The 27565-nt window shown below is 40.9% G+C and overlaps 2 protein-coding genes and 1 pseudogene across 4 annotated transcripts; 2 read left to right on the forward strand and 1 right to left on the reverse strand.

Moving 5' to 3' along the window:
* The first annotated feature begins 184 nt into the window (after positions 1-184).
* On the forward strand, positions 185-22103 carry Ap4b1 (adaptor related protein complex 4 subunit beta 1). Of its 3 annotated transcripts, none has more exons than XR_008722699.1 (11): positions 185-588; positions 3520-3744; positions 4417-4547; positions 4904-5051; positions 6655-7151; positions 9044-9127; positions 9736-9839; positions 11404-11611; positions 11808-12083; positions 12503-13168; positions 22066-22103. XR_008722699.1 is itself a non-coding variant. In XM_055628715.1 (11 exons), the coding sequence occupies exons 2-11, from the start codon at positions 476-478 to the stop codon at positions 12928-12930; spliced, it is 2214 nt and encodes a 737-aa protein (XP_055484690.1). In that variant the 5' UTR covers positions 185-286; positions 405-475; the 3' UTR covers positions 12931-18066. The 3 variants fall into 3 exon arrangements, 1 of the variants encoding a protein (XP_055484690.1); XR_008722698.1 differs by lacking the exon at positions 22066-22103 and adding an exon at positions 14252-18066; XM_055628715.1 differs by lacking the exon at positions 22066-22103 and having other exon boundaries at positions 185-286; positions 405-588; positions 12503-18066.
* Positions 2667-3300, reverse strand: LOC129691869 (bis(5'-nucleosyl)-tetraphosphatase [asymmetrical]-like; annotated as a pseudogene).
* On the forward strand, positions 19858-27025 carry Bcl2l15 (BCL2 like 15). The gene is made up of 4 exons (XM_055628725.1): positions 19858-21706; positions 22066-22187; positions 24605-24832; positions 26877-27025. Exons 1-4 carry the CDS (start codon positions 21571-21573, stop codon positions 26892-26894), a joined length of 504 nt encoding a protein of 167 aa, XP_055484700.1. The 5' UTR covers positions 19858-21570; the 3' UTR covers positions 26895-27025.
* The last annotated feature ends 540 nt before the right edge of the window (positions 27026-27565 follow it).

The raw sequence follows: 27565 nt of genomic DNA on the forward strand, positions 1-27565 counted from the left end.
CCGAACTAGCTGATCTCCGATGGCCAGCCGCGGCTCCAGCACAGCGAGCTGTGCGCCTGCGCCAAGAGGAGAGCGGCTGGGGGAAGGGCGGCCTAAGGTCGGTCCCGCTTGCGCTCGGCGCTCCGCGGTCGGCGAGGCTGGGGCGCAGTGAGGGGGCGGGATTTCCGCCGGAAGCCGTCCGGGCTGTTGCGCGATGGCCCCGACAGCTAGGACTGGAGGGGAAGAGCCTGTGCTAGGTCTTCGGCCTCTCGCTGGTCTTGCTTGGGTCGACTCCTGAAGGGCCTAGGTCGGGGTTCGCCAGAGGGACCGAGGGGCGAAGTGTGTGTTCCTCCCTGGAGAAGGCCCGGCACAGTGACATCTTCTTGCCTCAGTTAGTGTTCACTGACCGCATTTCCTTTACTCAGGCTCCCGCCTCGGGCCCGGAAGGAGCCCGCGAGTTCCCTGCGGGTCAGTGGAAACTGTCCCGTTCGCGGAGATGCCATACCTTGGCTCTGAGGACGTGGTGAAGGAACTGAAGAAGGCCCTGTGTAACCCTCACATTCAGGCTGATAGGCCGCGCTACCGGAATGTCATCCAGCGAGTTATTAGGTATCACCAGCCTACCTTAGAATTCTAACCCCCACCCCCGCCTTCCCCACCCCGCCCCACTCTTAGGCGTCTTCGGGGCTCGCGACCGGAAACCACCCTGAAAAAGCAGATGAACCTCCATACATGGAGTGTGTCTTTTGGCCTTGAGGCCGCGTTTCTGGACTGTCACCGCAGTCTCCCTTGTGGAGTGTCTTACCTAGCCGACAGGTTTCCTTCATGTCACAGGCTTTAGCAGCTACGCTGCGCACTCCTGTTTCCATGACTTACCTGAGTAGTACAGTTCTCCCGTTTTTTTGTTTGTTTTGTTTTTTAGATTCAGACCTCTATATCCCTCTGCTTGTTTGGCATTTCTACTATGGCCAAAATAGTATCGTCATTCTTGTTGTCCTTAAACCTCTTCTTTAAACTGTTCTGTCTGTATTTGTGTTATGAATGTCACCAGGCATCCTACTGAAAATGCTAGAAACCTTGACATTGCCCTTAGTTAGCATCTACTGTCAGGTGGTTTGAAAAATTAATATCTACCCTGTTATTAAGACTGTAGTTGTAGTGTTGGCCCAGGCTGTCATTTTCAAAGCCTTTTGTGATAGTTTATTAATAAGTAGCTTTGTCTCTTCACTTCAGCTAGGATTCTTTTTTTTTTTTTTTCTATTATTTACATTTGAATTCATAACTAATCTGAAGCTGTAGCTGAAAAGTGTTAGGAGGCACAAAAGCCCCTTGCTGTGCTTTTTTTAAAGGAGTGTGATCTGGGGATCGGTTCTGATTTATTAGGATGGGATGGAGTCCGGGAACTGTATTTTTAACAAACATCTTAGCTGATTGAACTAGTTTGGTTCCACGGCATTAGAAACAATCAGTGGCATGAAGTTCAAACGTTTTCCCATGCCATCCAAGGAACAAAAAGCATAATCAGCTCTTGCTCAGGCTTCATAGCATGTATCATTAGCTGTATTACATTTGCCCAGTGAGCTGATCGTTTAGCTGAAGTACTCTGAAGAAACATTTTTTGACTTCCATAGTGGCATATAGATGTGGATCTTCGTGGTCTGTGTATTGTTGTATTGTGCACTAACTCAAGTGCTTACACTGGATTTTTTTTTTTTTTTTTTTTTTTTTTTTTTTTTTTTTTGACAGGAGGGTTTCTCTGTGTAGCCCTGGTTGTCCTGGACTCACTTAGTAGACCAGGCAGGCCTTGAACTCAAAGCAATCCACCTGCCTCTGCCTGACTTATTACACTGGATTTTTTAAATCAGTGATGTTCTTAGTTGGCTTCTTAATTGATCTTGAGTTCCCAAACATCTGAGGCTACACCTATTCTGTTTGGTTTTATTTTGTTTTGAGACAGCCCTGGCTGTCCTGGGAACTCACTATGTAGACCAAGCTGGCCTTGAACTAACAGAGATCTACCTGTGTCTGCCTTCCACACTCCTCCGGGATCAAGGGTGTGTGTCACTATGCCCAGCTTTTCATTTTTGTTTTTTTTTTTTTAATTTTATGTATATGAGTGTTTTGTCTGTATATGTAAGTGTATGCCTGGTGCCTGTGTCCAAAGAAGGCAACGGATCTCCTGGAACTGTAATTACAGACAGTTGTAAACTACCATGTAGGTGCTGGGAACTGAATCCAGCTCTTTTTCAAGAGCAGCAAAATGCTTCTTAACTATTGAGCTCTCTCTTCAACTTGTACCTTCTTTTTCTTTTCTTTCTTTCTTTCTTTCTTTCTTTCTTTCTTTCTTTCTTTCTTTCCTTTTTTTTTTTTTTAAAGCAACTTGAAGTTAATTTATAAAGTACAAGGTTATGATTCCCGGGGCTAACCTTTTAAATAATTTACCCCTCCTTTGTTTATTAACTTCCTAAAATTCTTGCTTGCTCTTATTTTAAAATTATCTTCTATGCTAGGGATTGAATCCAGGGCTTCTCTGCACTCACCTGAGAATGCCGAGTTAGTTTTAATTTCACCAACCTATCTCTTGGCTGTAACAAGCTAAAGACCAGCACATCTTTCCCAGGATGAGAGGGTGGGTTCATCTCAGAAAAACCCTTAAGGATGCAACAGAAGCAATTGTTCTGATTGGCTCAGGCCGGTGTGGAGCAGAGAAGCTGGTGTCCGTCTTGGAGTGTTGCCTTCATTTCCTTGAATTAAGCCAGCTGGCAGGCCTCGTCCAGCCCTAGCCAGTGGTAGGCCTGATGCTCTTGGGAGAGGCAAATCTCTACATCGTAGTCTTTCACCTCTGCCAGCCAGTAAATGACTGTTTTAGACTTCTTGGCCACATAAGTGAGCTCCCTTCTGAAGCCCTCATTGATGCTCCGTTGGCTTGCTGCTATTCCTGTTTCCTCCTGAGTCTCTCACAGGGCTGCTTCTAAGTCAGTCTCTCCAGGGTCCACATGGCCTTTGGGAGGAGTCCAGTGATGAATGCCATCTGATGCCTGCAGCAGCAGAAACTCAATTGTACTGTTGTCCACCTTGGAATGAGGTATCTTCGGAAGATGATCAAGCCACATGCCCTCAGGGCCTTGATCTATTTTTATTCTTCATCTGGGCCTTTTCACACCATTACTGGAATCACTTCTCCTCATCCACATGGTTTCTTTTCCAGGCTAACCCATCCTGGTGTCCTTCCTCCTGTCTGTCTGTCAACTTGTACCTTTTTAAAGATGATTTCTCCATGTCATAACCCTGGAATTCAAAAGTCAAATGTACCATTACCATATCATTTCATTGGACTATGCTAAGGTTTCACGGTGTTGAAAATACAGAGCAACAGTTGCAGGCCCATGATAGGAAGTTTTGTGTAATGTAATTGACAGAGTAGACCCAGTTGTATTTCTCTGGAAGATCATAGTTTGGATAACTAGACCATGTATAAATAAAAGTTCTCTTACAGACTGGGAATTGTCCGTTTTACTTCTTTCTGTTTTGTATATACAGGCACATGACTCAGGGCTTGGACATGTCTGGTGTTTTCATGGAAATGGTGAAGGCCAGTGCCACTGTAGATATTGTTCAGAAAAAGTTGGTGTATCTGTATATGGGCACATATGCGCCTTTGAAACCGGATCTGGCACTCTTGGCCATCAATACACTCTGCAAAGACTGCTCAGATCCCAACCCGATGGTGCGAGGGCTGGCACTACGGAGCATGTGCAGCCTCAGGTGAGTACTCTGCCTCCCTGCCTGGTCCTCAGGGGCTGGTGAATATTGAAAGCTGTAGTGCAGATTTTTAATGAGGACAGCTTAAGTTCCCTCACACTAAGGAAAGCGCTTTTCTACCTTGAACTCAGATTTTCAGCCATTACTTTGACTTTTTAAATTGTATCTTATGGTTTTATTAGAGGTGATTTTTCTTTATCTTGGTAAAATATTTCTGAATTTTGGTTAAAGATGTTTAATCAGGGGCTGGAGAGATGGCTCAGAGGTTAAGAGCACTGGCCTTTCTTCCAAAGGTCCTGAGTTCAATTCCCAGCAACCACATAGTGGCTCACAACCATCTATAATAAAATCTGGTGCTCACTTCTGGTGTGCAAGTGTACATGCAGGCAGAATAATGTATACATAATTAATAAATAAATTTTTAAAAAAAGATGTTTAATCAGTTATTACTGTAACAATTTGTGCTGAGTGTACAGCATTATTGCAAATGAAAAGTCAAATTATGCCTTATTAAATCTGATAGAGGCTTTCTCCAATTTGTTGTCATCTAATAGATATACATTCAAACGAGCTATTAAATTATATTTAAACTAAATCTCTGATAATTGAAGAAGAATTTAACTGTGTCAAAGCTAGTCTTTCGAGATCTGGCTGACTCTAGGATGTGTTTCTTAGAATGCCTGGTGTGCAGGAATATATCCAACAACCTGTCCTTAATGGTTTGCGGGATAAGGCTTCATATGTCAGAAGAGTAGCCGTCCTTGGCTGTGCCAGGATGCACAATCTTCATGGGGACTCTGAAGTAGGTAAGATCATCCACTGCTCAATATTTATCTGTGGCTATTATGCATATAATTTGGGGAGGGGGGAAGCTATGTTGCTTGATAGCATATAATAATGTGTCTCCACTACTTTGAATGTATCTAGATAGGATGCATGCCTCTTTTTACTTTATCTGTTTGTTTTCTTTTTAGCACCTCAGTCTTTGAGAAAAATTTTTTTCTTGATTTATACATTTCCCCCCCCCGTACCCAAAATGATGTTATTGCTTTTGTTGTTTCTTTTGGCAGAGATGTAGCTTTGCCTGGCTAGAGCTGTTACTCTGGTTCTATCACTGTGACTCAAGTTTTTCTTTATCTGTAATCCTTGATCTTTGTTTCAGATGGTGCTCTAGTCAATGAATTATACAGTCTTCTGCGTGACCAGGATCCAATTGTGGTTGTGAACTGTCTGAGGTCTCTAGAGGAAATTTTAAAACAGGAAGGAGGTGTTGTCATTAATAAGCCCATTGCCCACCATCTCTTAAATAGGTTAGGATGTTCTTCTTTTATGAGATACAAATCATGGTAGGATCTTGTTGATGTATTAAACTAAGTCTTCCTTTATTATTGTGTATGATGGGAGTGGTGGTGATGTGGATTTAGGTGTACATGTGCCCCAGTAAGAGTGTGAAAGTCAGTAGGTGACTTAGAGGAGCTGGTTCTCTCCTTCCACTTTTGTGTGGGTTCCAAGAATCGAACTAAAGCCATTAGGCTTGCACAGCAAGCGCTTTTACCCACTGAACCATCTTTCCAGCCCTGACGTAACTTCAAGTTTACCACAATTATTAATTGCCTCATGTTTCACTAAGAGAGTTCCTTCCTTCCTTCCTTTCTTCCTCTTTTTCCAAAACAGGGTTTTTCTGTGTAGCCTTGCTGTCCTGGACTCACTTTGTAAACTAGGCTGGCCTCAGATTCACATCGATCTGCCTGCCTCTGCCTCCCTTCATGCTGGGATTACAGGCATGCTCCACTGCGCCCAGCAAGAGATTTTTTTTAAAAATCTGACTTCTTTTTCTTGATATGTAAAGATGGTAGAAACATGATATGGTGATAAATCTGTTCTGCAATACCTATTCTGTCCCCTAAACTAAGCCATTTATTTATCTTAAACTTTAGAAAAGCTGGGTCTTGGAGAGATGGTTCAGGGATTAAGAGCACCAGCTGCTCTTAATTCAGACGTTCAATTCTCACCATCTACACGGCATGGTGGCTCCCAACTGCCTGTGACAGCAGTTTCAGGGGATCCAACACCCTCTTCTAGCTTCCTACCAGGCATGCACATATTACATTTAAGTGTAGGCAAAATATACATACACATAAAATAAAAATAAATAAATCTTGGGAAAATATAGAAAATCTGCAACTAGAGGTATAATTTAATCTAAAGACTTTGTATCTGGTATATATTGATCATATACTTGTACTGTCAAGTTGTCTTGGAATTTCTTTCATATATGTATATAATATATATATCATATATATATATATATATAATTTTTTAAAAATTGTGTGTGTGTGAATACATACATGCACATGAAAGCAGGTGTCCCCAAAGGCCAGAGGGGTTAGAGCCTCCTGGTATGGGAGGAGTTATAGGTCGTTGCCAGCCACCTGACATGGTTGGTTGCTGAGGATCAAACTCAGATCCTGTGGAATAGTGCATACTCTTACCTACTGAGCCATCGCTCCAGCTTCTGAGAAATTAAAAAGAAAAATTCACTATTTTGTATGGTGTGTGTGTGTGTGTGTGTGTGTGTGTGTGTGTGTGTGTGTATTTCATGAAAGCATGTGCTATGGCATATGTGTAGAAGTCAGAGGACAACTTTCGGGAATTATTTATTCCATCATGTGAACACTGGAGATTGAACATGGGTCAACAGACCTGATAAAAAATGCCTTTCCTCACTGAGTCATCTCAACAGCCTTTGTTGTGGAACATAAAGCCTGTTTTTTTTAAAATGTAAAAAGAATTTGATCATGGCATAATCTATTTTAAGAATTCCCTCCCCGCTTTGTTATGAGTTGGTTCATGGCAGTTGTGTGGAGAGTGTTTCATTCTTATAAGTAGTTCTTTTGTTTTCATTTTGAACAGAATGTCAAAACTGGACCAGTGGGGTCAGGCTGAAGTATTGAACTTTCTGCTCCGCTACCAACCCCGCAGTGAGGAGGAACTGTTTGATATTCTCAATTTATTGGACAGCTATCTCAAGAGCAGCAGCACAGGCGTGGTGATGGGAGCTACCAAACTCTTTCTGATTTTGGCAAAAAAGTTCCCCCACGTACAAACTGATGTGCTTGTACGTGTCAAGGGACCCTTGCTAGCTGCCTGTTCTTCAGAGAGCCGGGAGCTCTGTTTTGCTGCTCTCTGTCATATTCGCCAGGTATTGCATAGTTTGCCAGGCCACTTTAGCAGTCACTACAAAAAGTTCTTTTGTTCTTACTCGGAGCCCCACTATATCAAGCTACAGAAGGTAGAGATACTGTGTGAGCTGGTGAATGATGAGAATGTGCAGCAGGTGCTAGAGGAGCTTCGAGGATACTGCACTGATGTGTCTGCTGACTTTTCACAGGCTGCAATCTTTGCCATAGGTAAGTACCTGCTGCTTTTCTTTGTTGGGACCTCACGTCAACCAGCTAAAGAGCTGTAGTCAGGAAGCCATAGAGGACAAAGTTACCATGCATTTTGGGTCAAATCTTGGGTCAATGATTTCATGCATGGGAAAGGAGTTGTTTTGTTTTAAATCAAGGCAGATAATTCTCAAGATAGAAGTATAGATAATTTGAACAATAAATAATAATACTTAAAATTTATACTGCCCTATGCTACGTTCTTATCTAAACTGTTTTCATGTATATCATCTTATGGACTTGTAAGGCAGTTAGGAATAGTGGGTATTTTAAAGATGAAGAAACTTAGCTACCAAAAGGTTACTAAGGGCTGGAGAGATGGCTCAGAGGTTAAGAGCATTGGCTGATCTTCCAGAGGTCCTGAGTTCAATTCCCAACAGCCACAACATGGTGGCTCACAACCATCTAAGATGAGATCTGGTGTCCTCTTCTGGTGTGCAGGTGTACATGGAGACAGGACATTGTATACGTAATAAAAATTTTTTTTTTAAAAAAAGATTACTAATTGGCCAAAAGATTATATAGTTTCCAAACTGAGTGGAACCATACTGTCTTGACTAAAAGTTCTCTGTTTCTGACTGCCAGTCTTGAACTTAAAATGCTAGAAAGATTTAAAAAATTAAAACATCTGGCAAACTAAGATTGAGAGGGCTAAAACTAAGTAGATGAGGATAAAGAACCCTCATATTTGAAATAAAATTACTAGAGACAAAGAAGACTAAAAATTCTTAAACTTAAAAGATTGCTGTCAGGTATCTCCAGCAGGAATATAACTATTCAGGTGTGTTGCATCCAGAAGGGTGCCTCAGTCAAATGCGGTATGTGCCTGTGATTCCAGCACTCGAGAGACTGAAGCAGGAAAATCACAAGGTCAAGGCCACCCTAGGTGATACAACAAGAGCCTGTCTCAAACAAACAGACCAAAAAACTTCATCCAGTACTTTTCTCATAAACTCAGAAATACTTTGTTACTCTGCTTTCAGCCTTCTGCTATGGGATTGTTTTCTTTTCCAGGAAGTTTCTTTTGGTAAGTTGGAAAAAAAAAAAAAAAAAAACCCTTGGATTTATTTTAAACATTGTTCCCTGGGCAGCAGACTTAGATTCTTACTTCATTGTAGTTAGTGATTTTTTTTTTTTCTTTTAAAGATATCTTTGGTCATTGTATTAATTATTTTACTTGTTCCTGTGACCACAGTACCTGATTAGAAGCTACTTAAGGAGAGAAGGGTTTATGTTGGCTCACATTTGGAGGGGATACAGTCTGTCATGGCAGGAGTGTGAGGCAGCTGGTTGCATTGCATCTTTAATCAGGAAGCAGAGAAGGATGCATGCTGGTGCTAAGTTCACTTTTTCCCCAAACCACATGGTGGTGTCTTCCACATTCAGGATGGGTCCCTTCTTTTCAGATAAACCTTTGTGGAAACACTCTTACAGACATACCTAGAAGTGTATTTCCATGATGTAATGCAGTCAAGATGTAAATGCAGTCAAGATGACAGTGAAGATGTTTTCTTTGTTATTCTTCTTCCTCCCTCCCTGTGACAGGGCTTCTCTATGTAGCTCTGGCTGTCCTGGAACTAGCTCTGTAGACTAGGCTAGCCTTGAGCCCACAGAGATCTGCCAGTTTCTTCCTCCATGGTGCTGAAATTAAAGGCATGTGCCACCACAGCTCAGCTATTACTTATTTTTAAAACAGTCTTGCTATTTAGTCCAGACTAGCCTCTATGTTGTGATCCTCCTGCTGAAACTTCTCAAGTGCTGGGATTACAGGTGTGCAATTTATCTTTGTCTTTGACTAATGGGAAGTGACTTTAGAATGACATGCTAGAATTTCACCTTTCCTTCCTCTACAGGTAGCATTGCCAAGACTTACACAGACCAATGTGTGCAGATTCTAACAGAGTTGCTAGGACTTCGGCAAGAACACATTACTACAGGTAATGTCTGCCTTCCTAGAATTTTATTCTTTTTTTTTTTCTCTCTCTCTCTTTTGTCAAGTACTTAGCTAACAGTAGTTGTTTAAAAATCTTTTTTGTTATATGGATTTCAAATACATAGGCTTAAACATGTCTTTACATCATTTGTTGCTCTCAAAGAAGCATGGGCTCTATAGATTTAACAGAGTAAACTCTTCTGGCTGTTAGGAATGACAAGGCTATACTGAGATAATGAAGGTACCAGGAAGCTCCTGTTTTTGCTTCATCCAGCTTCCAAGGCTGAGTTCAGGTGAGACAAGGAAGGGTCTTAGAATACAATATTCAGGAAGGCCTTATTCTCAGTTTCTGTAAGTGCCAGTACTGTGTTCAGTGTCTGTCAGCAACACTAGCCCATATTCATCCACAGCATTTCATTTACAAGGTGCTCTTCTCCTTGTTTACTTATCTTCATGTCAGCTTGATTTGTGTAATAGTGAAGCGTATTGCCCATTTCCAAAACCTGTTTTATAGAAATCAGGCAGGAATCTAGTCTGAATACACGACTTTTCTAAGATTCCTTTCTTCATGGAGTCCCTAACCTGTGTTTTGTGTCCTGGGCTGTGTTGTAGTGGTGGTGCAGACTTTCCGAGACCTGGTTTGGTTGTGTCCTCAGTGTACTGAAGCTGTGTGTCAGGCCCTGCCCGGCTGTGAGGAGAACATTCAAGACAGTGAGGTAGAATGTAACTCTCTTTTACTTCTAATCATTTAAGGGGCTATAGGATCCTGCCTGCTGAAGTGAATCTGTATTTGTTTTGGTTTTCTGGTGCTGAGGATCTAACTTATGCTAGGTAAACACTTGTACCACGGAGATCACTGAGATGCTCTCCAGCCCCAAATGGAACTTAATTACTCTTTTTAACATCTTAAGTCCAAGTAGCAACTTGGGCCTGCTTATGTCTCAGATTCTTGGGCTATAGATAGCACATTAAGTTATTAAAAGAGAGAGAGAGAGATTTGTCTGGTTTCTTTCTTTCTTTTGTTTTTGTTCTGTTTTGTTTTTGGAGGCAGGGTTTCTCTGTGTAGCCTTGGCTGTCCAGGACTTGCTTTGTAGATCAGGCTGCCTTTGAATTAACAGAGATCCGCTTGCCTCTGCCTCCCTAAGTGCTGGGATTAAAAGTGTGTGCCACCGATTACAAATTTTTAATACCAAATTGGTATCAATTACAAATTCTTTGATACCATTGTCTTCTTGAATAATTTTGAATCAGAGTTTTACACCATGGAATTTTTTTGTTGATGGTAGTTCTTTTGTTTGTTAATCTTTGAGACAAGGTCTCACTATAGAACCCTGATGGGTGTATTTGATATGTAGACCACACTGCCCTCCACCTCCTGAATGCTAGGATTAAGGACGTGGTCCACCATGTCCTTAAGAAAGAAAGAAAGAAAGAGAGAGAGAGAGAGAGAGAGAGAGAGAGAGAGAGAAAAGAAAGAAAGAGAGAGAGAGAGAAAGATAGAAAGAGAGAGAAAGAAAGAAAGAAAGAAAGAAAGAAAGAAAGAAAGAAAGAAAGAAAGAGAGAATAGGTTACAGGTGGTGCACGCCTGTAACCCTAGCACTTGGAGAGACAGAGGCAGGTGGATCTCTGTGAATTCGAGGCCAGCCTGATCTACAAAGTGAGTCCAGAAAGCCAAGGCCCCAAAATGGAGAAATCCTAATTTATTGCTTCATCAACATTGACTAACAAAAATTTTAAGTTTCTCTTTATGCAATTTAACATTTTTTTTCTCTTTTTGTTTTGTTTGTTTGTTTGTTTTTAAGACAGTGTCTCCCGTAACCCACTGTCCCTAAATTCACTGTGTAGCTTAGTTTGACTTTTGACTCAAATCCTCCTGCCTTCATCAACTGAGTGAGAGATGATAGATGTGACTCATCACCCCCAGGTTTTTTTTTGTTTTGTTTTGTTTTGTGTGTGTGTGTGGTGGTGGTGATGATGGTGGTGGTGGTGGTGTGTGTGTGTTTGTGTGTGTGATACTAGGCATCAAACTCAGGGCCTCATGCCTGCTAAGTCAACATTCTGCAACTGCCCTGCATCCCTAGGCCCAAGTCTGGGTGCGTCAGAATTTCATTCTTGTGTATTTTAGAGAAGTAATAGAGCAGGACATGACAGTGCAAGTTGATACCAATGAAAGGGTATAGTTTAGCTGCTGGCAGTAGGGCAAAGAGAACTGATGACTGCCTATCATTTCCTCTGTTTGGGCAGCCACATCTTCAGCATCTCTTATTTTCTTATTCCTAGGGGAAACAGGCACTTATTTGGTTACTTGGGGTCCATGGGGAAAAAATCCCCAATGCTCCTTATGTGTTGGAGGACTTTGTAGAAAATGTGAAGTCAGAGACATTTCCTGCTGTTAAAATGGAGCTCCTGACTGCACTGATGCGCCTTTTCATCTCGCGCCCTGCTGAGTGCCAGGACATGCTGGGGCGTCTATTACATTACTGCATAGGTAGGTTTTTCAGAGGGTAATACTGGCTGAGACTTAGGCTAAAAGTTCACACAGCTTTCATTGTTTGGTAAATCATGTTTGGGACTTGAGAAGAAAATGATACTTTCTAACGTATCGTGCCTTCATTGCCTCTTATGTTTGGCACAAAGAGAGTAGGGTATTTGTTTGTTTAACTCAACCCGTTGTTTTCTCTCAGAGGAAGAAAAGGATATGGCTGTGCGAGACCGAGGTCTCTTCTATTACCGCCTCCTGTTAGTTGGCATTGATAAAGTTAAGCAGATCCTGTGTAGTCCTAAATCTGACCCTTCTCTTGGACTTTTGGAGGATCAGCCAGAACGACCTGTGAATAGCTGGGCTTCAGACTTCAACACACTGGCGCCAGTGTATGGCAAAGCCTACTGGGCAGCTATCTCTAAATGCCGGAAGGTAGAGCGGCTTGAGCTTCCTCCCAGTGCATCCTTAGCCTCATCAGGTACAAATAGAATTTACCTTACATCTTGTCATGGTGTAAAGCTGTCCACCACCCCTTGTGGTGTCTAGTGGAAAGTAAAAATCTGTAGCTTCATTTCAAACTGTTGCTGAATTTGAATCCTTTGTGGGCATGAGAGGAGTTTCTCATTGGTTATTTAAGCCATTTAACTGCAAACAGAGTCACAGTATAAATGTGTTTGTTTTTGATGTTTATGAGAAGCCAATATGGCCTTGAGCTGGCTATGTACCCAAGGCTTTCCTTGAAACCTTGATTCTCCTACCCCCACTACTCCCCATCCTGAGCACCTGGGACACTCAGGCACCACCGTGCTCTTCAGTACATTAGGAGCATCGTTATACATCGTAAACTAAAACTGCTGATTAAGAGTGTCTCTCATCAAAGCTTTCTGACTCTTTTAGGACACTTGGTTTCTGAAGAGAACAAAGAAGAGGTACAAGAGCCTCCTGATTCTGAAGCTCTCATGCTGGTCCCCAATCTCCAGCTTACCGCTGAGTACTTTGAGAAAACATGGCTTAGCCTCAAAGTTACTCATCAGCAGGCATTTCCTTGGCAGGGAGAAGTCCAGCCTGACACTCTGCAAATGGCCCTAAAAGTAGTAAATATTCAGACCATCGCAATGAGCAGGGCTGGGGCACAGCCCTGGAAAGCCTACCTCAGTGCTCAGGATGACACTGGTTGTCTCTTCTTAACTGAATTGCTGTTGAAGCCTGAGAACTCAGAAATGCAAATCTCTGTGAAACAGAGTGAGGCAAGGACTGAAACACTCCGTGGTTTTGTTTCTGTCTTAGAAACTGTGATTGGAACAATTGGACACATAAACTCTTAAGTTTTTCTGCTTGCCTTGAACGAGATGAACAGCTGCCAGAGTTCCTTCATTTCCCTGTAAAACTGATTCTAAGTCCACGTATCAAATGCAAGAGAACGGAAAGTCTGGGGATCCTGGCTCTTTTGTTTACCCAAAGTTTATGTTTACCCTTGTTTTCTTCAAGCCTGTCAGAGATTGGTCCCATTTTAAAAGGAGAATATTTGCAGCAGTGTTGCTAAGGGATAAGGATGGGATGAAGGTAGGCTGCGGATAGTTCTCTAATCATTTTATGGTTGAATTATTTATTAAATATGCCTATCGCTTGTGGAAATTGGTAGCTATCATCGTTTCTGAGAGTCTGTTTTTCTTCAGTAAACTGTTTCTATATTTCCAGGCAAGCTTTTTAGGCTAGGATTCAGCAGTCCTTCATGTATCATGTAAAGTACTTCTTCAGTGTCATGGCTCACCACTCCTGAAGCTCTCTCTTTTCTTAGAGAGTGGTTTACCAAAGAAGAAAACAGATTTTTTGCAGTTCTCTGAGGACCCTTTCATATCCAGGCCTAAACATCTATATTTCCTGCCTAGAGCAGTTCTTCACTGTCATGTCTCAACACACAGTGTATCTCTCTTAGATGTGAGCTCTTTGAGGACATTTTGTTTTTCTTTGATACTCAATGTCTTCATTAGGGATCTTTATTCAAACTGTCAAAGCTGCCATACAGGAATGTTGGATTTTAGGGTTTTTTTTCTATGCCCACTCCCAAATAAGGAGAGGGAGACCTATTACATTTATTGATAAGCTTTAGAGCACTAAAGCTGGGCATATACTTATCTGTTTTAACCCATCTGTACTGTCCTGGCTACTTCCCAGCCCTGTGCCCCGTGCTACTTGCCATCTAGTCTCAGCTCAGCTGCTCCTGCTCCATCTTTGTCCTCATGGCAACTCTTCATGGCCCATCACTCTTCCTCCCTCTACTCCCCTGCCCTCTTACCTGGGACCCCAGACTGAAGTCCTGCCTTCTGTCTTCTGTCTTCTCTGCCCACTCATAGGCTCTTCAGCTTCTTTTAGTAACCAATCAGATAATTGGGCAGTAATTTTTACACACCTTTGAGATGATAGATTCCTCACTAGCATTGGTAATACCAGAATCTGTTAGCATTTAGCTGGCTGCCCATTCAGCAATTAACAATTGACTATTTGGAGACATCCCTTAATACAGTGTGATGAAGGTCACCTCTGCATAGGAACTGAGGATGTAGCTCAGTTGATAGAGTACTTGATTAGCATGGACAGACCTCAGGTTCAATCTACAACACCCGGTAAAAATGCCTGTATTCCTAGTGCTCAGGAGTTGGAAGCAGGATGATTAGAAGTTCAAGTCAGTATCAGCTGCCATGGGGTGTTTGAGGCCAGTCTGGGATACATGCGGTATTATCAAGAAACAAGAGGAGTCCCGACAAGATGGTTTAGCAGGTAAGGTGCTTGCTGCCAAGCTTGCAAACCTGAGTTGGAAACCTCCGACCACACTGAAGGAGAGAACCAACTTCTACATGGTATTCTCTGACGATTATCTACATATATGCCATGGTACAAAGTATGTTCCACTGCATGCAATACATGTTTAAAAATTGTTTTTAAATGGTCTGGCACAATGGCTTAGTGGGTAAAGCACCTGTAACCAAGCCTGATAACCTGAAATCAATCCCCAGGATCCACGTGATGGAAGGAGAGAACTGGCTCCCCATGGTTTTTGTCTGACCTCCACTCATGTACCATGTCTCAGGTGTGTGCACCCCTCTCACTCGAATAATAAGTGTAAGGAAAAAAATTAAGTTGTTAGCATACTTCTGGAGTTCTGTTGTCGTTGTTTTCCTTTGCTTCATGCTCAACTGTTTTATACGGTGATATCACTAATGCTATAGACGAAACGGAAAGACAGCGAACTATAGTAAGACCAAACTATCCAGAAAAAGGAAAATAAAACATCAATTAATTCCACTTGGGCCGGAATGGAAAAATAGATGTTCAGAGTATAAGGGCTGACACATGAGCTTCAGATTTGGCTTTATAAGTGATTTGGCGTCAGAATGGAGGGAAGCATTTATTATCAGATTTTTTAAAAAATTTCTTACTACAATTAACTGTGTGTGTGTTTGTGTGCCATGGTATGTATGTGGAGTTGTATCTGGTATCTTCAAGGTTGGTAGTAATTCCCTTTGACCTGCCATTAGATTTTTTTTTTTTTTTTTGAGACAAGGTTTCTCTGTGTAGCCTTGGCTTGTTGTGGACTCGCTTTATAGACCAGGCTGGCCTCAAACTCATAGAGATCCTCCTGCCTCTGCCTCCCTGAGCTCTGGGATTAAAGTCATGTGCCACCACGCCCACCTGGCTCAGATTTTAATTTGTAAGAGAAATTTACATGTAGTTCCATGGCTGACATGAAGTGACATGTACAGGATCCTATAGGAAGTTAATGAAGAATTTCATATGATAGATTTTCCCTATGGAAGCAGAGAACATAGCAAATTGAGCTCAACGCACATCTTATAAAGGGCTTATGGTAGCATTTCATCATCTACTTAGTTCATAAATTGCATGGTAGGCTTTGTGGTTTTTTGCTTTTTTGAGACAGGGCTTAACTGTCTAGCCCTGTCTGGACCTTGTTATGTAAACCATTCTGGCCTCAAACTCAACAGAGATTCTCCTGCCTTTTCCTCCTAAGTGCTAGGTTTAAAGGCTCATGCCATCAAGCCTGGTTACATTATCTTAACAGATAGTTTTTTCGCTCAAGACTTCTCTCAACAGGTTCTTCATAGAGTGAATAGTAAATAGTGTTGAGTTGTTTAATAAGAAAGGGCCTATATTTTGGGAGTTGTTTATTAAGGAGTCTTCCAGCTGAATAATTCTATGGGTAGTAAAGGTCTTGTTTTTCTTATGTCTTTATAGTAGAGTCACCATAATATTTCTTAATATTTACTGAATGAATGGGTGTAAGTAACTAGACTGGTGGTCTTCTTAGAAGTATTTATTTTGTGCATCTGTGTGTGAGTGTATGAGTGCTAGGGTGTGTGCATCTATGTGTGAGTGTATGAGTGCTGGGTGTATGTTTAAAAATCAAGACAACTTAGGGAAGTCAATCCTTGCCTTCCAGTATGTGGGAAACAGGAATTGAACTTAGGACGTCAGGTTTGACAGCAAGCAGCTTTACTCACTGGACCATCTTGGTGGCTCCTACACCAATCATATTCTGTGACTGATGTTTGAAGTATGTTTTATTATATCTTATTAACTATTCAGAAAGTAATGGAATTCCATTTAGGCCAGGATTGATTTAATTGGTTAATTAATTAATGTTCAGTTTTTTTGTTTCGTTTTGAGACTGAGTCTGTGTAGCTCTGGCTGTCCTGAAACTCATTATGTTGACCAGGCAGGCCTTGAACTCAAGAGATCCACTGCCTGCCTCTGTCTTCAGAGTGCTGGTATTAAAGGCATGTGCCATCACTACTGGTGGGCCAGGATTTCTTTAAAGTGGCAATATAAACTTACGGGAGAGTGATAGCTAATCTTGGTTGTCAACTTGGCACACCTGGAAATGAAGAATCTCAATTGAAGAATTACCTCCATAAGATTAGCACGTGACTATGTCCAGGGGCATTTTCTTGATTGCTAATTGGTATAGGAGTACTCATCCAACTATGGTGCCATCTCTAGGCAATTGAAGCTAAGCTATGTAAGTTAGATGAACACGCCAGAGAAAGCAAGTCAGTAAGCAACATTCCTTTGTGGTTCCTGCTTCAGGCTCCTGGAATGAGTCACTATCCTGGCTTCCCTCAAAGATGGGAACCTGTAAGTTAAACCCTTACCTTTGCAAGTTGCTTTTGGTCATGATTTATCATAGCAACAGAAAACAACTAGGAGAATGTAATTCTTTGTTGTGGGAAGCTTTTCTGTAGACTATAAGTTATTAGTAGTATGTCTGATCCCTACTTGATAGATGCTAATACACACCCAACTTGTGACAACTAAAAATATCTAGAATTTTCAAAGGACACTGGGTGGGCAATAGTACCTCAATTTGAGAAACCACTCATGTAGATTATGTATCTCCAGGAGTTGTCAAAGGAAGTAGAAGATCTTTTTAAAAAAATGTAGAAAGAAGTTTTTGTTTTTTTTTTTTTTTTTTTTTCTATATTCTTATTCAGTTAAAGCATAGATTGTCTATGTAGGTGCTGAAGAAAATTCCAGATAGTTCTGTCAACTTAAAAGTACCATGAGGATATAGGATTGCTGGGAGCAATTGCATGCTGGATTGGCAGAAGCAAGCAATCGAGCTTCCTGGAGGTGGCCCACTTGTGTTTTGCATGGCTGATGAATGGATGTATCCATGGTTTAGGCAAGGCCTCAAGGATTTTGCCTCCAGACTGCTTATTTTTGCTATACTGCCTTTCTATGCTTGTCTCCTATTTCTGCCATGGCAGAGACCCTCGCTGCTTATTGCTTCACTCTGTTGGCCATATTTCCTGCAGATTATTTTGAAGATGTACCTTCATGACATAGTGCTGCTTAGACAAATGATGATGGCATAACCCCTGATGATAATATTAAAGAATTTCTGGCTTGATTTAAGTAATTTAAAAACCCTCCTGCAGTGTAACAAAAACGTCTAGGAGCTCTGTGAACCGCCATGTGAATTACACCAAGAAGGAAAACAAAATTGAAACAAGTTAATAATCCAGGAGATACATTCATTCTAGGCTTAAGTCCAACAATAAGGCCCAGATGTACACCATAATAAGAAAGATTATATGAATATAGAAAAAAGAATAAATGGTTAGCTATACAAAACAAGATAGACACTTGTTTCTTAGAAAAACCGTGACATAAAAACTTGCTTTGAACACAATGTACATTTGAAATAAGAAAAAGATAAAACTTCTACTTTGAACCCATAATGAGCATATAGATAAAACTGCTGCTTTAAATGTATAATAAACAAAATATCTAGTTCAATATTAGGATCCACAGTCCTACTATAACTCCCTTTTTATGTAATGATTGTATCTGTTTTGGAATGAGGTAATTTTTTCCATACATAGAGAACCTTTGTATTAGATTATTAAAAACCCAAAAAGAATTAAAGTTGTTGAGGCTACCCACTTCATCCAAAAATCTGTTTTTATGTCTGATTGTCTGTATGTATTGTCTGTCTGTCTGTATGTATGCATATATTTATATTTGTATGTTTACATATATGTGGATGAATGGTGTCTTTGGGAGCTCCCTTGTTTTGTCTACTGTTTGTATGTGTGCATGTGTGTGTGAGGTTCATAAGGATCTGCTTGCTTTGTCTGCCAAGTGTGTGTATGTTTTTCATGCTTCTAGTAAGTGATCAGCAGTCCAGGGCGTTTTATCAGCCTTCTTAAATCAGGACTAGCTTCCAGCAAGCCACTGTTCACTGCTGAGCCATTAAGTTATAAGGAACTAAGTTTATTCTTTTTACAACCCCTTGTATTTACATCAAGAAATTGTCAGGGCTGTGGCAGCCTCTGGAAACCAGAACAGGGTGTCAGATGCCCTAGAACTGGTTGTAAGCTACCAAGTGGGTGATGGAACTGAATGTGTGTCTTCTTCAAGAGCAGCAAGTGCTTTTAACTACTGAGCTATCTCTCCAGCCCTTATTTTTGTACTTAGTACATTTTTGGGGAGTATGTCATAAATGTATTCAATAGAATCCTTAAATTTTTAAGGGTGCCTCTACTGTGAAGAGAATTACATCCTAGAATTTCCACTGAGAGTATATGTGTACTCATTCTATTGCTCTCTCTTTCTTCCTCTTCCTCCTCCTCCCCTCTTTCCCTCTCCTCCCTCTCTTTAGTGTTCTTTTAGTATGGCCAACTTTGTATTCTAATTTATTAATACACTTGTTACAAGAAAAAAACATCAGTCAATGAGAGTTAGTTTCTCTTAGTTGGAAAGGCATTAGACCCACAGTGTACTTGTAACTTTCATTTCATATCCATAATCCACATGTGGAAACCAACTTAGAAATAGGACTCATTGATCCAGATACTAAAACCGGGAGAGATTATCTGATGTTAAAGGATTGAAAACAACTTAATAGTAATTGATTGTCTTAGGTTCTTTCTGTCAACTTGATACAAATTAGAGTCATCTGGGAAGGGGAAATTTCAACAGAGGAATTACCTCCATCAGATTGGCCGATAGGCATGTCTGTGGGTTATTTTCTTGATTAATGATTGACGTGGGAGGGCCTAACCCGGTATGCATTCCCAACATCCCCAGTCAGAGTGGAACATCTGTTATAATTGCTGAACTTACCTCATCAGTTATGTAGCTAAGTCCAGTTACTCAAATTCCTCCTTTCTTTTCATGGCTAATCATTTTAAGGCTGAATAATACTTTATTGCTGGATGGATTGAAGTTGGCTTACCCATCCCTCCACTGAAGCTTCCATAAACAGGGCTGGAATGTAACTTCATTGATAAAGGGCTTGCCTAGTATGCATGAAACACTGGGCGGCATCCTACCACATAAACCAGATATGGTGGGAGACAGACGGTAGGATGAAAGAGTAAAGTAATTGTTAGTTACATAGTACGTTAGAGGCCAGCCCAGGCTACATGAGGACCTGCTTCAAAAATAAGTAAAGCTTTTGCAAATGTCTACAAGCAGGTTTTTGTTGTACACGTAAGTTCTCATTTCTTACTGCAAAAGCCAAGGAGTGCAATTCCTGTATTATATGGTAATACAAATGCTGAGTTTTTCCTTTCTTTTTTTCTTAAACTGCCAAACTCTCTTCCAAAGTGTCTGTACCATTTCACATTCCCACAAGTTGTGAATGAGAGTTCCTGTCACTTTACATGCTCTCCAGCACTTGGTGCCTCATTCTGGATTTTGACCATTTTTAAAGAGTTAAGTGTATTTATATATTTATTTATTACAATTTCTTCACTTTGCATCCCCGCTGCAGGCTCCCTCCCTTGCCTCCTCCCAGTGCCACCCACCCTCCCTCTTCTCCCCCATGCCCTTTCCCTAGTCTCCTGACAAGGGAAGATCTCCCCTTCTATCTGACCCTCGCCTATCAGATCTCATTAAGGCTGGCTGTATCATCTTCCTCTGTGGCCCGACAAGGCTGCATCCCCCCCCAGGAGGGGGGTGATCAGAGAGTTGGCCACTGTACCCCATTCTCAGGGAACCCCACTTGGAAACTGAGCAGCCAGTGGGTAGATTTTGATCATTTTAACAGTTGTATATTAGTTCTTTTTTTTTTTAAAGAACAGGCAGAAAATAGAATATTGCCTCTCATTAGGTTGCAGGATAGAAATCCCAGTCTGAATACTGGCCTACCGTTTATGCTTAAATCTCTTATTGTTACAGTTGAAGCTATTAATTTTACTGGGAAAGATAAATTTGGGTGTTAGGTTTACTGGTAGGTTAGAATAATGCATCTGGGACCCAGACCTCAAAGCCACCTCTCCATCCATAGGCTGCCTTCTTAATGAAGCTAAACCCAGATTTGAGAAGGCACCACTGTGCCGAAGGAATGGCAAGTCTCCCGAATCTGGGCAAAAGAGAAGTGTTCTCAAGTGTTTCTTTGTTTGTTTTGTTTTGTTTTTTTAGACAGGGCTTCTATGTGTAGCCCTGGCTGTCCTGGAATTCACAGCCACTGCAGGCAAGTGTTCAAGCCTGAGAGCTCCTAAAAACAATAATGGAGTGTAATAATTTAGGACAAACTTTGAGTTAAAGAATGAATCTTTTTACTGATCACTAATCCTTGAGCTGAACAGAGGCTATTTAACATTTACCACATACCAAATAGTATCTGGTCATTCATACATGTTAACTTAATGTGCACAATTTCCTTTTGAAATATCTTGTTATCACTCTAATTCCTCAAACACCTAAACAGGTATTTTTTCTTCTTCACCTTCCTAGCCTTTATCTTTGTCATCCTTTCACGTCAGTCTTTGTCTTTTATTTTATTTTAGCCTAATGAATCCCCACTTATCCTTCCAAACTAACTTCAGGTGTTTCTACTCTAAGGATGCCTTACCAGCCCACAAGCTTTGCTTCCCCTTTATACTTTCCACTGTATCTTAAGAGCACAAGAAGCTATGTGATTTGTCAATGGCTGTCATTTCAGCTGAAGTGTAAGCTTCACAAGGAACTGTGGCCATGTCATTTTTCTGTTATCTGTAGTGCTAAGTATAGTCTAGACATAAATGCTCAGTAAATAATCATTGTCTAATTGTGCCAAAGGAATGCCCTAACCAGAAGCTGAATGCTGGTCTCTCATAGCTTCAGAAATCTCCCTTTAAATTACATCAGCTCCAGAACATAACAGGAAGTATTTCTTAATTAAATTGCTCAAGAGAATCTTCCTCAATTCTGTGTGTTTATCTATAAGAGCTATTCATTAATCTTATGTACTGGCAAGGTTGAGGCTCTGAGATAAGGAACTGAAAAGTCTTTTTATTGAGAGAGGTCCCACTCTTTTGAGCAGTTACTTTGGGAAGGTTGGTGGGAGAGATTCTGGGACATATCCAGTAAGAGGAAAGCAGTAAGAGGAAAGCAGGCACAACTGGTTTGTCAGGTTCTCAAGCCTTCTGTTGAGCTGAAAACCACATGCTCTGTGGAAAATGTCTACAATGAAGAACCCTCAGACTTTTGAGGAGCAAACAGAATGCATCATGAATACTCTACTCATAGACTTCATGACCCCCAAATTTCAGTGTTCTAATAGGAGCCTAGCGGCTGCAGATGAACCACATTCAGGTAAGGCTCCTGCTCGGAGGCGGTGATTACAGGTGGGTAAAAGAATCAGAGTCTGCTTCCTCTATTTTCTCAAAAGGCAAGTCCTAAATTTTCCGCAACACTTGAAAGGAAAGAGCTTATCAATAAAAAGGATTGTCTGACTGCTGCTACTGAGAACAAACAATGCCAAAACTGAAAGACTTGAGAGTGTAGCCGAGGCCAGCCTGACCTATAGAGCGAGTTCCAGGACAGCCAAGGGCTACACAGAAAAACCCCATCTCAAAAACCAAAAAACAAGACTAGAGAACATTTCTCTTTTGCTCAAAGTCAGGAGACTTTTCATTTCTTTAAGCATGTTGAAAATGTTTCCTCTGTCTTAGGAGAGCCTTGCTCTTTTGATGTGGCTATTATTGCTGGCCGCCTTAGAATGCTGGGTGACAAGTTCAATGGAGAGTTGGAAGCTTCTGCCAATAATGTCATTGCGGAATTCACTCAAGGACAGGTCAGACTTTTGCCTTTTAATATTGTTTGTTCTGTTCTATTTCAAACTTTAATTTTCTCCCTTCTTTTCTTTTCTTTTCTAATTTCAGTATACTAGGAATAGAAATGATCTGTGAAGATTTGGAGGTTTGTGTTTGTTCAGGAAGCTATAGAAGGAAATGAGATTGCTAATTCTTTAGATAGTAATAAAAACCCAGCAGTATAGAAGGAACTAAAGCTTCGTCAGAGCTGCCCTTAGTGTGCATAGATCATGTTTGTAGTTCTTTATTCTTAGAAAATAATCTTTTATGTATATTTATTATTGTTGTTGTTGTTGTATGTGTGTATTTATGTAAGGAGGGGGACACATGTGCCAGTGCATATCTGTGGAAGCCAGAAGACAATTTTGTGGCGTTCTCCCCTTCCACCTTTGTGTGGATTTCAGGGATTGAACACAGGCTAGTGTGGCAAGTATCTTTAATTGTAAGATATCTCATCAGCCCCATTATCCATATTTTTAATGCTTAACTTTGTTGAGAATAGGTTTCTCCCCTCGTCCCAGGGTCCAGAGTGAGAATCAGAAATATTGGATACTTTAGATGCAAGTCGAGATGAACCCTTTAAGAAGCTGGATGGCTTCTCATCAGAACTCTGATTACAGGCAGTATCCCTTGGACTCTGTTAGCTCCAAAGACCATGAGACAGTGATCCAGTGGATGTTGCTGATTATGTCAATGACAGCAAGTGCTTATTACCTCACATGATAGCATTTCGTGGCTTAATCATTACACTTGTGTGGGAATTATTACAGAAACTGCTACTCTTAGAGCAACCTCTGAATCAGCACATAACGCCATGGGAGCAAGTGTCAAACCTGTTTCCTTCTTTGTGGTAGTTCCTTATCACAATAGGCCTGCAATATGAATTTCCTGACTCAATACCATTGAAGCACATAAAAAATGCACCCATAAGGAAACAAGTAAGACATGTACTCTGTAAATGTTGAAGCTAGGATGTGAATCCAGACTGAATTCAGAAGCACACTTTACTGTTCCTAATGGGCACCTTATGTTTAGACAGAATCTTACTGCCAGTTGTGGCCCTGAGGCTCTCATAGGTGGCTGATAGCTGGGTCTACTCTTTTCTTCTAGACTTTAGACAGTAGCAAACAAACAACAACCAGGAAAAAAAAAAATTTTTGAAATTGTTTCAAACTCAAGTTAAGTATGCTATAGGAAAGTTCTCCAGTCATTTGAGAATAGTTAATAGGATAGTTCCTCACTCTTTAATACTTTTATACTTCCTTCAAGTAAGAATATTTTTTATAGAATCACAATGTAAACATCAAACCAGGAAATGAACAGTGATACAGTAGTATTGAATCCTTAGAGTCCATTCAATTTTTGTCACTTGTCCTAACAATGTAATTTATAGTGGAATATCCAAACCAGGTTGATATGTGGCAGTTCTGTTTTCTAGTCTCCTATGGGCTGTGTTGGTCCCTCAGACTTTTCTTATGACCTTGACATTTGAAGCTTATGGGAAATGTTGAATATCCCTGAGTAAACTTGAGTTTGTCCTGTCTTGTTGACAGAACTGTGTGACCTGTCTCTTTGTCATGTTTCAACTTTACTTACTTTCTAGCAGAAGGTCTTAATGCTAGCTGGGAGTCAGTTATTCTCCAGGGAATTCTGGTTTCTTTCAGTGAAAACTGATACTTAGAGACTAAGATATAGAGCCACTGAGAGATGACTCCATGGGTAAACTGCTGGCTTCTGTGACAGTTTGAGTTTAGTCCTCAGGACCCACATGTGAAAGGAAAGAATGAACTCCTGCAAGTTGTCCTCTAACTAACACATGCACTGTGCCATGTGTGCACACATACATTAATCAAGTAAGTAAATACATACATTTAAAACCAACCAACCTTAGGCCTAGGTCTCTTCCAAAGCTTATTCTTTGCTTCTGTGTTTTTGTGTGTTTGTTTTTTAGAATTTGACATTCTGGCCAGTGCTGGGCCCCTTTCTACCCTAAAGATACATATTGATCCCTCGTAGTAGCTTTTGTACCAGTTTATTTGGGAGGGGAAAAAAGAGGATGTTTTTTTTTTGTTGTTGTTGTTTTTAGCTTTAGACTTTGCTACACATTTCCTAATCGTGGAAATATGCCTTTACAGTCTGACCTGCTCAATATCATGTGATTAATAGCTTTCTTTCAAAGTATTTTGTTCACCCTACCCAATGCTATCTTGAAATTATGAGCTTGATAAATCAATGTTTTTCTAATATTAAAATAACAAAATATTAAAGTGAAATTTGTTCGTCTGCCCTGTAATATGACCTCAGGCTACCAGTGGTACATTTGCCACTTCTGAGCATTTCTCAGACTTGTAGACTCGGTCCTGTTTGAGTCACTGACAGAGCCTGTCTCCTTCATCAGGGAGGAACTGTAGTCAAGGACACAGTACAGTCTCTCAGCAGTTCCTGGTGTGCTCAGGATCCCACCTTAGCTTTCGAAAGAGCCTTTCTGGGAGCGACCGTGAAACTTCTTCAGTATGTGGCTTGTAGGGCTCCTTGTCAAGTGGCAAGACAGGTGGCTAGCTGCATGGCAAGCATGATCAATGGGAACGCAGCCGTCCGAGAGTTCATCCAGGACCAGGGCGGATGGGTAAGTGTCCGTTAAGCCCCACACTGTGCTGGGCATTTGTGCTGTTTTGGTTTTAAATAAGTAGGACTCTTAATTATGAACCATTTTGTAAGTTGCCTCTGAAAAAGGAAATAGATGTCCACCCTGTGGCAGATGGACAATGCTGCCTGAAATGTTGATGGTTGGCTGGCTATAAAGCGAATCGTTACCATCTATATATATCAGCTATAAAGTATATTGGTGGTGGAGTTCTAATCTCAGCCTGGCTTTACTCTGCTTCCTGGTACATTTCTGAGTCTTTGTTCCTTGACATCGTTAATACGTGTTGAAGGAATTTAGAATAATTGTGTGTGCGTGTGTGCACGTGTGCACTCCTGAATTCAGGCATGTGTATGCCACAGCTCATATATGGAGGCCAGAGAACAATCCTGGAAGTTGGTCCTCACCTTTCACACTGTAGTTCCACTACATATACAAGGCTAGCTGGCTCACGATCTCCTGGGAGCTTGATCTCTGCCTCCCATCCTGCTGTAGGAGCACTGGGATTACAGCTGTGTACTGCCACACCCATCTATATGTGCTCTGGGGATCTGAACTCATATCTTCATGCTTGTGGTAAGCACTGTACCTACTGAGCCATTTCCCAGCCCCCAGAATAATGAATATTACGTAGCAAAGACCAGTTTGTGAAACAGTGTCTTCCAGACACAACAGGAGTGGTGAACGCATGATCTCACAGTGACTGTGGCAGTGTGCACAGCTTGAGGTTCAAGCCAAATGTAATTCCAGCACTGAGATGGGAAAAGTGGACACAGTCTCCCATCCATATCCAAGAAGCTAACTACAATTGATACCTGCTGGCAAAGTAGAAACTAGTATTTTCCAATGAAGTCTCATTGGGCATATTAACTATTTCAAGGTAGGCCCCATGCCCAGGAGTAGATGGCCAATACAAAACAAACTCAATGGTATTATTGTAGACTTTATGTCTCATTTTGCTTTGTGTAGGCATTTTTCCCCCTCACTGACCTTTTATTTATATATTTTGGTTCCTGATTTTTGTTTTTGTGGGGGGGGGGGTTGTGTGCATGTTTTGGCATTTATTTATTTATTTATCTATTTATCTATCTATCTATCTATTTATTTATTTATTTATTATGTATACAGTGTTCTGTCTGCATTTGTGCCTGCAGGCCAGTAGAGGGCACCAGATCTCATTATCAAAGGTTGTGAGCTACCATGTGGTTGTTGGGAACTGAACTCTGGAAGAACAGACAAGTGCTCTTAACTTCCGAGGCATCTCTCCAGCCCTTGGTCTTTGTTTTTTAAAGAGGGAGAGAGAGAGAGAAAAAAGAGAGAGAGCAAAAGAAAGAGCATAAAGTTGGTTAGGGAGGTGGGGAAGATCTGGGAGGAATTAGGGAGAGGAAAAATATGATAAAATGCATTGTATGAAAAAAGTTCTTAATAGAAAAAAATCAAAATAAAACAGCTAGTCTCATCTATTGTAGAGTTGAGTATAGGAGGTATTATGAACCTTTATATTTTTTGGTTTTTGTTTGTTTGTTTTGTTTTTTTGAGACAGGGTTTCTCTGTGTAGCCCTGGCTGCCCTGGGATTCCCTCTATAGACCAGGCTGTCCTCAAACTCAGAGAGATTTACCTGCCTCTATCTCCCAAGTGCTGGGATTAAAGCTGCCTACCACCACTGTCTGGCACCTTTATCATTTAAAAAATTAATTTATTTTTCTTACTGAAAATGGATTTTTTTCCTATCTTACATCTGATTCCAGTTTCTCCTCCACCAGCTTCTCTAAGATCTGTGCACCTTCCCAACCACCTAAATTCACATCTTTTCTTGCTTTCTCTCATTAGAAGACAAACACTAAGCCTGTAACTTCATAACTTGTAGAGTTTCCACCATCTTAGAGTGCTCCTTTCGGTTTCTGGGATTAATGGACGTTGTGGTAAGAGATGTGATAGTCTCTGGAGGAATCTGCAGATATTCCCTAGATTCTTAGAGAGTTCCTAAGGACCATTCTTTTGATTAATTCTTACTGTTCTTCCTAGGAAAACCTGGAGAGCTGAAGAAGTGGGATTGTCCCCAAACTGCACATCACTTGCTCTGACATCTAGATGGGGGTGACTGATTTTGACAATTAAAACATGCTTTCTTCAATTTAGCCAGTGTTATTTTTTATTGATTGTTGACTTTGGGAGCACCCCTAGAAGCCTACAGTGACATTATACTTTCTCTTCTTATGTGAGTTTTAATAAGACTTTGTTGAGACCAAGGCCTTCTGACAAACTAATTTCTTACTGGTAAAATTTCAAGCACTGAGGCAGACTTTTGCTGGTGATAGTTTAAAGGAAACAGCACGTCAGAAACTTTTTCTTGAGGTTTAGCCCTGTCTTTTGGTGTGAATTTTGTCTGCTAGTGATTTTGGAATCTAAAGAAAGTGAGGAGTTTTTAGTTAAAATCTTTTTTTTTTTTAATCTTTATTGTATGTGCATTGGTGTTTCGTGTGTGGGTGAGGCTTTAAAAACAACTCTGACTTTAGCTCCAGGCCTAGAACTTCCAGATGTCTCAAAATCTTTTCATCCGTTTGTCCATGAAACAAAAGGCATTACAAAAGGAGTTTTAGCCCAAACTTTGGGGCCATGCAAACACCCTGTGGCATACCTGCCCAAATGACTGGAGCCGGGAGCCACAGAGTGCCACACCTACTCTAATGAAAAACAGTAATTCTGGGTCAAGA

The sequence above is a fragment of the Psammomys obesus genome, unplaced genomic scaffold (genome assembly GCF_907164565.1).
Source record: "Psammomys obesus unplaced genomic scaffold, mPsaObe1.curated_primary_1811, whole genome shotgun sequence".
Lineage (NCBI taxonomy): Eukaryota > Metazoa > Chordata > Mammalia > Rodentia > Muridae > Psammomys > Psammomys obesus.

Excerpts from the sequence above, each read along its gene's own strand:
- Bcl2l15 (XM_055628725.1), top strand. The coding sequence starts at position 21,571 with ATGTCTACAATGAAGAACCCTCAGACTTTTGAGGAGCAAACAGAATGC. Across the intron at positions 21,707-22,065 it reads TGCAGATGAACCACATTCAG|GAGAGCCTTGCTCTTTTGAT; the intron begins GTAAGGCTCCTG and ends CCTCTGTCTTAG. Across the intron at positions 22,188-24,604 it reads CGGAATTCACTCAAGGACAG|GGAGGAACTGTAGTCAAGGA; the intron begins GTCAGACTTTTG and ends CTCCTTCATCAG.
- Ap4b1 (XM_055628715.1), top strand. The coding sequence starts at position 476 with ATGCCATACCTTGGCTCTGAGGACGTGGTGAAGGAACTGAAGAAGGCC. Across the intron at positions 3,745-4,416 it reads CGGAGCATGTGCAGCCTCAG|AATGCCTGGTGTGCAGGAAT; the intron begins GTGAGTACTCTG and ends TGTGTTTCTTAG. Across the intron at positions 12,084-12,502 it reads TGCATCCTTAGCCTCATCAG|GACACTTGGTTTCTGAAGAG; the intron begins GTACAAATAGAA and ends TGACTCTTTTAG.